A 9,059-nucleotide genomic window follows, 5' to 3' on the forward strand; every position below is an offset into this window, starting at 1 on the left:
TTGCAGATATAAATGTGTCAATAGAGCCAGTCTAAGAGAGCCAGAGAAACAGTTTACTCTTAGTTTCAGTTATTGGAAGATCATTGCAACATAGTTAATAATGGACGATGATATCCATATTGCAGTTCGATCGGCAGTTGACGTTCAAAGAGTCGACATTCTAAACGGTAAAAACTCTTCACTTTTTTTCGATTGTTTGCACAAATCCCATTGATGATTGAATAAGTCTGCGACTAATAGTTGGGCCTTGAAGTTAGTTTTTGCACAGTGAATTTTGATTTTAAAACTATTCAACCATTGAACGGAGTAGTCTTCGCCAAATAATTTTAATGAAAAAACAGTTGGACGAAATGTTGGTTTCACGAATTTGATGCAGATTTCATTAAATTATACGTTAAATGCCCCTCTGGTATTGCAATTGTAATTTGCTCGATTTATTTCTGGGATTCTGAAAATTAGTAGTCATTGATCTCACAAACCGTGGGTACCTGTGTTTGTTTTGAGTCTGAATGTCCTAATAAGATGTCCTTTTCCCTTTGAAGGTATCCGTTGTATCTGATGCACTTTAAGATAATCCTTTTTTTGAACTCAAGTTGGTATTTTGTTGTAGTGATCCTTGAAGACTCAAAGTCGAAAGGAATCCTCGAACACGTACTCAATTCAACCCACAAAGGCAAAAGTATCCTACACTACGCCAACGATGCGGGCAACGCTGATATCGTGCGGACTCTTCTCGTCTCGTTCAATGCAGACCCGAGCATCAAATCCGCCGACGAGGGACTAACATGCTACCAGTCGGCAGTCGAGAATCAGACTCTTTCCGACATCTACCACTCGTACTTTTTGCAGTTAGTCACTAATGACAAACTAGAGCACGTTAAACGGTGCATTAAAGCGGGCATGGATTGTAATCAGCAGTACCCAATTGATGGTGCATACTTATTGAACTGGGCGTGTCAGTACTCCAAGGAAGATATGGTTCGATGTCTTTTGGAAAATGGCGCTGAAGTTGATGTAATTGACTCGGATGGCCTGACAGCATTGCACGTGTCAGTCAAAAGTGGCAACGAGGGCGCAATTAAAGCCCTGATGAGTCATTCGGTCAAAAGTGACCCTACTATTAGGTCGCCTCATGGGGATTATCAAGGGTTCACAGCCCAAGAATTGTGTCAACGATTATGTCCTCAGTTTGAGCACTATTTTATCAGCTCAAAAATTGAGGAATCTGAAAGCGGAAATTCGATTGCCGACGAACATGCTTTAAGTCCAGATAGCTCGAACCTAAATGACGACCTTGTTAATTCAGCTGAAGATAAGATGTGGAAAGGAAAGCTGTCAATCATGACGTCATTCTCAAAAGAAGAACCAGACGAAAGTGATGACTCATCAGTTGTGCCATCGAAATCCAAAACTGAAAACATGAAATGTTTCGAAGCTTTTAAAACTATGGTTGGTTTGAAATCGGCAGCGAATGTAGATAAGAACATTTTGGGCCTCTGTCCGCTCCCAAAAATTGTGAAAACTCAGGAAAGAATCGAAAATAACAGTGAGGTTGCCGTAAATTCTTTCTCTGAAATTTTAGTCTCGTTTCAAAACTTCGATGAATGGCAGAAAACTTTGGATTTAGTGACAATGATGTTGAATTCATTATCGAGACTTGGGTTCAAGATCAACGCATCCATGCTTCCTAAATTGGACCCTTCTAAACTGAGGGCATATCAATATCCGTTACATATCAGTTTAATCGATTCCAAATCTGTTTCGAAACCCGGAAAGTATACTTTAACTTTTGAACAAAATTTCTGCAACATAAAATGTTATTCCATAGAAGGAGCAAGAAATGGTTTGGCTACGTTCGTGCAGTTATTGAGTGAACGACGAATAGAATCATCAATTAATTTAGGAAAAGTTGTGTATGACAACGCTGTCTTGGAAACCCGAGCAGTCATGTTTGACTTCGAAATGTGGCTTGCATGGAAAACTGGGATCCTATACGAAGTGCTTCTAATTTCAAGTCTTCTCAAATACAACACAATTGTAATTCCGTTATCAAATGACCTGATCACTATTTTCGGCGATTCAATTGAAGTGATTTGTCAGAAGCTTGTTGAAACTATAATCCTGGCGGAACGTTTCTGCCTCCAAGTAGTGCCTTACCTAGAGATAACGTCTGACCAGATCAACCAGGAATCGTATCGCGAAAAGGTCCAGTTTTTCAAACAGGTTTTGTCCTGTTTTAACAGAAAGAATAGAACTATTTTTGGACCTGTGTTCTCGACGTTTTTGTGTGAACATCAAGATTGCAAGGATTACACGTTTTACACCCTGGGGTTGAACGGCAACGAAGATGTATTGGTTTTCTGTGCCAATGACGTTGCAACGGCTAGAAGAATCGGAGATATAGCTAATGATGCGACCGTTTGCTGCTCTGAGCCGGACATTTTGATGGAAGCTGTATGTCGTGGCATGCGACTGATTTTGAGGTCAGATGACGAAAGTGCAAACAGGAGTTTGGTTGCAAGAGCTGAGCTGACTAAACTGTAAGTTATTTTTAATCGGATTAAACTATCAAAACACAAGTTTTTTATTTTGAGAGATTAATTCTTTGGGTCTGTATCTTCAATGTTTTTGTTGGTTCGCCATAATGAACAAAGCTTTCCTGGAATAGGTATTTTACCCTTGCAAAATGGATGAATTTTCATCTTTCACTTTCGTAACCGGAAAATTTTAGTTTTTTTGTGGACTTTTGGAATCATTTTGTGGAACCTTTGCAGGTTCTCGTGTGTGGAGGAAACTTCATTCTGTGAAGGCTGCCTAACTGTCTGCTCATTTGCTACCGAGTCAGTTCCTCTTTTCATCTCGTGCCTTCCTCGACTCTTGGTAAACTCCGAGTTCAGCTGGAACGCCTCGACATCCAGGGCATCACATTCGTCTTTCCACAGTATAGTAGACAAACTGATTTTCAACCAGGCACCTGGATTCGCTAATGCACTCAATGTCTTATCAAATGTAGAGCGAACTTTGATGACAGATAAAGAGACAAGTAGGACAATCGATGGATGTGGTGACGGGGAATCCGGAGTTGGTGGGACATGCAGTCCAATTTTGAGGTGGCTAGAGGATCCAGGGGTGCTTTCAGTAGATAGATTGGACCCTCAATCGATATCACAAGCTGAGAAAGACCTAAGGTTAGATGACTAGCGAAATCCCTTGAGCTAACCTTTTGCAGAGAATTAATTCAGGTTCATGGGTGGGAAATTTCGTTCCTGAAAATATTCATTAATAATTGCTCTCAAGCTTTGATATTCATATTTTCAATTGTGAGAGCAAGTGACTTGTAATCGGAAACTAGACTTTTTTCGGTAGACAACTTTTCGTGCATATCAAGACGTATGTGCAGTTCCAGGTGCAGTGTACGTGTGCAGTTTCACGTGTGCAGGCTGACATGCTCAGTTTCTTGAAATTCAAATAGAAGTACCTTTTAGATCATTTCAGGTTATACTTAATTGTTTCATATATATTTATTACATTTTTATGATTTCGGGGTTTTCGGCTTAGTTACTATCGCTTCAGTTTCCGTTTTTTTAGATGGAAATATATAATTTGTTACTGTTTTTCATCGGCTTATTTTGCCAAGCATGGATTTAATTTTGATTTTGAATTTTTTTCTTACAATTGAAAGTTCTTTAATTTGTTGTTTTACTAAAATGATTTCGAATGATTTTTTTGTATCTTTTCGATCAAACTGCTTCGCTTTATGTTTTATCGGCGTAGTCAACTTGTTTTGTTGTGTTTCGAGGGCAGCAAATTTTTGTTCCACAAAATCAGGTTTTATGAAAATGTATGGGTTTTCATTTTTTAATTATTTTTTCGACAGCTACTTTGCCAATTTTCAAAAAATTGTTGCCCATGGAAAGAACAGTGAGATTGTTTGACTCATTTTCTGAATTGTTTTCAAGACTTCTCCGGAAAATCCGAGATTAAGCTTCAAATGGGAAGAACAGGTAGCGAGGATCTCTTCTGCATTTTTTTGATATTTGGACCATTTTCGTGGATTTTGCCGGCCTTGCTCGAAAACTACCCTCCCGAATCTTTGTTTGAAGAATCGACAGAAAAAGATATCAGAAACCTCGAAGCGAAAATTTCGGAAAATTTTAATTGGTTTTTAAGTTGTTTTTTTTTTCTCAAAAACCACCCTGCCTACTCTTAGTTCAAGAATTCAAGAATTTAATCCAAATAAAGGGTTCAAGAAATCCTCACTGCATCAGTTGAATTGCCTTATTCTTTGCAAAAACAGTTGTGTTTGGGAACAGTTAAATTCTTGAAACTTGCAACGTTTTTGGAAGCATTTTGATTTTGCTCAAAAAATACCCTGCAAATTTTTTAGGTCAAGGGTTTCATCATGAAATTCAATCAAGGGAGTCTTTTCTGCGTAATCAGCTACACCATAATTTTAGCAGAAAGTTGTTGGTTCTAACGAAATGTTAAAATTTTGGCCGTTTTCTGGAACTTTTTGGCTCTTCTCAAAAATCACCCTGCAATTTTCCAAAGTACTGGTTCAATTGAAATAACAGATTGCCGGTATTTTTGCTGCATCAGCTTTTATGCCCTTATTTATGCAGAAAAAAGCTTCCCGAAAAGCCAAATTTGTTACTTTTGGAGCCTTTTTTTGGATCTTTTTGTCTTTTCTCAAAAACTACTCTGCTTAATCTGAGATTAAGGGGTCAGTTTAGGGAACAGGTTGCGAGTGTTTTCGTGCACAAGCTGTGACCCTTTTTTTCTTATGAAAAAAAAAACATTATTTCGTTAGGAAAATCTTTCTCTGAAGCTTACACCTTTTTTTGCAATAATAGCAAATTTCACTTTTCTCGAAAAGACTTTTGCAAATCTGAGAAAAAATTGCTTTTGGGAATCTTCCCTGTATAAGTGGCTCGGTGAGTACAGCTTAAGTCGAATCAACATCCTGTGGAAATTTTACTTGTAGGCGCATTAATAATGCCTTTCAGTAGAAAAACTGTAATGACTAGGGAAAGTCAAGTTATTGAGGTTTGTTCGTGTTTTGGAAATTTTTTCCCAAACAATGCTACGACAATTCTGAGTTAATGATTCAGTTGAAAGCACACGTTGTAGATATATTCTCTGCATAAACGATTACCCCTCAATTTTGTAGCATAGCAGGTATGCTTCAGGAAAATCCATTTTCCGAAATGTTGACCGTTTTTTGAAACTTTTCCCACTTTTGAAAACTACCCTGTCAAGGCTGATATTTAGTTCAATCAGGGTGACCACTTGGCCACTATTTTAGTGACCAGTCACTATTGGTCACTAATTGGTCACTATTTTTTCAATGTCACTAAAAGTCACTGTTTACAACGGTTTTTCGTGACGGACCCTAAAATTTGTTTTTTTTTTTACTAATCCTCTGTTTTATTTTGAGATATCCACTTCCCATATGTGGTTGCAGACCCTAAAAATTTTCTAAAGGCGCTTTTGGCGCCAATATATACTAATATTGAGGGGGGAGCGCGCGCCGAAAAAACGCAATTTTTTTTTCAAAAATTTCCTAAAAACGACTTTTTCAGCCTGTTTATTCAAAATAATGCCTGCGGCGCAGAGTTTTTGGCCAAAACAGGGACTTTTTAGTGCTTTGGCAGAGCTTGAAAAATTAATTTGGTCGACCTAAAAAAAATTTTCGACAAAAATTCGAAAATTGTCATAGTCACTATTTTTTTCTCTCAAAAAAGTGGTCACCCTGAGTTCAATTGAAAAAATGGAAATTAGACTCTCCCCGAATTGATTGACTTATACTTTATTTCAGTAGAAACTTCTTAGAATAAAAGTTAAGACGAATTTTGGAGTTCGTGCATTACATCCCGTATCAGTACAACAAATTCTCTAAAAACTCGAACTTAATTGCTCGAAAGTTTTTTATGACAGCTTATTTTTGGGGCTCAACAAGTGGTCAACCAGATGTTTTGCCTTCGTTGTCTATCGCTCGCTAATTTACTGTTTTCAAGTTATTTGTTGAGCAGTTTTTTTAACTTAATTTTTCAAAAAAAATTCGACTTCATTTTTCAAAAAAAAAATTCTTCGTTTTTCCATTTTTTCTTTCTCCTGCAACGCAATGTTTCTGATGTATTGCAGGTGATACGAAGCTTCATTTCGCCTCTGTGTCTAGAATGAAGCTAAGAGTTGGTTATGTGTTTATCAAATGTGCTCTTTTTCTAGATTTAAAGAAAATTGATGTTACAGGTCGATCTTCTCGTTCATCGAAGTCCATTTGCAGCCAGCGCAGGTCGGAACTCCCGTTACTGGAACAATTGCACTTCCATACAACCCAAAACTGGCATATCAGACTCAGGCATTCCTATTCCAGCTACGCGCTTGTGCCAGCATTGCTCTTTTCACAGTAAAACTCCTGAAGAGCCTTTACTTTGCTGGACGGAACCCGGCTGCCTCGATGACACAACCGTCCAAGAAAATGGCGAACGGAGATGTCGCAACGGGAAAATTGACATCACAGACTAGTCCTCAAAATGCTGCTGAAAAATATTTTATGAATGGCCCGCTCCTAGAATCCGTGAACTTAGGAGTCGAGAGTTTGAGTTTGCAAGTGAAAAGTGACCTTGCAAATCGGTTGATTGTTGCAATGAATGATTTGAAACTGATTGCCAAACAGGATTTGGATGACTCTGCTTTCAAAAAATACAACCAGGATGCATTCACGCAGATTTTAGACCAGTTCGTACAAGGGAGACATACAGGCGCGTCTCAGATTTAGTGCTTCATCAATATTACGGGTGTAGATTGTCTTTTTAAATATTCACTCTAAATTTAAAAATTATTGGGTGTTATTGTATAGCTGTCAGTCCAGTATTTGTTTAATCATTGATTTACAGGAGAGCAATACTTTACCTTTGGACGCGAATCGAACTCAACTTAGGGCTCTATAATTATATACGAAATACCTGTTTGAAATGTAAGCTATGCTTTGCCCGAAGGTTGAAGTAAAATGTAGTTCGCTTTCCATGTAGTTCCATTCCATGAAGTTTTTAGTTCGCCTTGCTCCATGCCACAATATTAGAGATTTTGTAACACCATATAAACTCCATAACTTTCTCCCTGTGAGCTCGAAGTTCGCTTGTACCAGTCCCTTGTGGTCCGATCTTGGAAATTCTTGCCAAGATCATGGAAGCAAGTCAACTCAAGTCAAGTTCTTGCCAAGTCAATAAAGACCATGCAAGATATCCAAGACCCATGCCAGACGCTGACATGATAGTTATTTTAATTGAAAGACTTCGGCAATCTGATTTCGGCAAGATTTTGCATGATCTTGTTTTTTGTATGGAAACAAATGCAAGAGTAGTAACACATGCCTGCAAACCTAAAGAAGTAGCTATGAATGATGGTCTTGAACTGCGCTCTCAAGAGGTGCTAGTCAGGAGAAAAGCTCAGCTTTTTTGTGTCCGAAGACTATAAATACTTCCTCCTCCCACGCTGACTTCTAGTGATCTCGTGAGACAAAACCTGAACACAACAGCATACACTGAGGAACTGAAAACAAACTAAAACATCAGATAACATAACAAATATCAAAGGTCCTAAGAGTACAAATATATGAGTTTCTGTAACAATAGTTAATACTATTCGTGCCTCATGTTGAGAGAAAAACTAATCGAAACATGATTTCGATAGTTTGAATCAGTGTGATTTGGATATCCAACAAGGAAATGAAGCCGAAGAATAAAAAAAATTGTAATAACTCAATATAATTAGCTTAGAGTAAATTTGGAAATAATAGTAACGATTAAGTTACTTAAGTTTTTAAACTATGAGATCGACATTTTTTTGCCTGGGAAAAATTGAGAGCTGGAAGGTTTAGCTTTCATCTGGTACTCAATGGCGAAACGTTGAGGGATCCACCAAACACTGGATATTTGCATGAATCGTTCATCTAATTTTATGGACTTGACGCTATTAAAATACGTTTGAATTAAATTTTCCAGTAATTTTTTTTGATAACATTTTCTCCCAAGGTCTATTTCGAGTTCAAGGACATGATCCTCATCAAGGAACTGGAAGAATATGAAGTTCTGGTCTTACCTAAGCAGCTCTTGGTTTCATTTTTGTGATAAGGGCCGAACGCCCTTCACCCTGCTGAGGTCCCTCTGTTTGAGTGTTAATAAAAATAAATAGCTTCGCAGCAACCCCGACCGCGGTTATTCCCCGCTACTTCTAGCCATCTTGTTCGGCACGGTATTCGTTAAAATGAACCCCGAGCAGCTGAGCGAATACATAAAGATCAATTTCAACGATTCCCTGTGTTAAAAAGGGTTGTTCGGGATTGAAAGGGGGGAAATGAAATGGTTGATAACGGCATGACTGTTCACGTTGCTGCTTGACTAACTCGGCCTGCAACTGGGTAGATTTATGAGGTTTACTCGTCAGTAAATAAAGGATACAATCAAGGAATCAACTGAATTAGGACGGACACACTCGAATGTGACTGGTTCGTGGGTTGGCAAATTTATTGTCGGGTTGTGCTTCGTGAGTAAAGGGTTGCTTCACATTCAAAGTTCGAGCTTCCGGCACTACTTTTTCCTGGTGTTTAAACTAAAGTGCCTCATCAGTCCGTCGTCGATCAAAGCCGGGCAAAGAACTTGTGAAGGCTGAAGTCCTAGGAGGTCAGGAGTTTGTTATTAGGATCATATGACATTTCCTTGCTTGGTCGAATCGTAACACCTACCTCATACCGGGTATCTCTAGATTGATAATAGAAACCGAACTTGGCGTATGGCAGTGATGAGAGGGGGAGGGACGCAGTGATTAAACATGTGCAAGCGGTGATTTAAGTAGATGCCAGGTTTGATAGCGAATGGCTCGACTAAATTAAAACTAAGTTAAGAAAGATAAGGAACTGGAGAGTACCGGAAAGCCTTCAAGAGTAAGAACAGTTATAGCAGAGACAGTGAATAGTTGGCTCTAATTAGATTGAGAACAGTGATTCTCGAAGCTAACGATATCATTTAAAGTACCTCTAAAAGAATAGTGATCCGTGG

The 9,059-nt window shown here is 38.4% G+C and overlaps 1 protein-coding gene across 1 annotated transcript; it reads left to right on the forward strand.

Moving 5' to 3' along the window:
- Positions 1-7,278, forward strand: LOC134851732 (uncharacterized). The gene is made up of 4 exons (XM_063867951.1): positions 1-167; positions 611-2,540; positions 2,775-3,188; positions 6,253-7,278. The coding sequence occupies exons 1-4, from the start codon at positions 101-103 to the stop codon at positions 6,779-6,781; spliced, it is 2,940 nt and encodes a 979-aa protein (XP_063724021.1). The 5' UTR covers positions 1-100; the 3' UTR covers positions 6,782-7,278.
- The last annotated feature ends 1,781 nt before the right edge of the window (positions 7,279-9,059 follow it).

The sequence above is a fragment of the Symsagittifera roscoffensis genome, chromosome 7, assembly GCF_963678635.1.
Source record: "Symsagittifera roscoffensis chromosome 7, txSymRosc1.1, whole genome shotgun sequence".
Taxonomy (NCBI): domain Eukaryota; kingdom Metazoa; phylum Xenacoelomorpha; order Acoela; family Convolutidae; genus Symsagittifera; species Symsagittifera roscoffensis.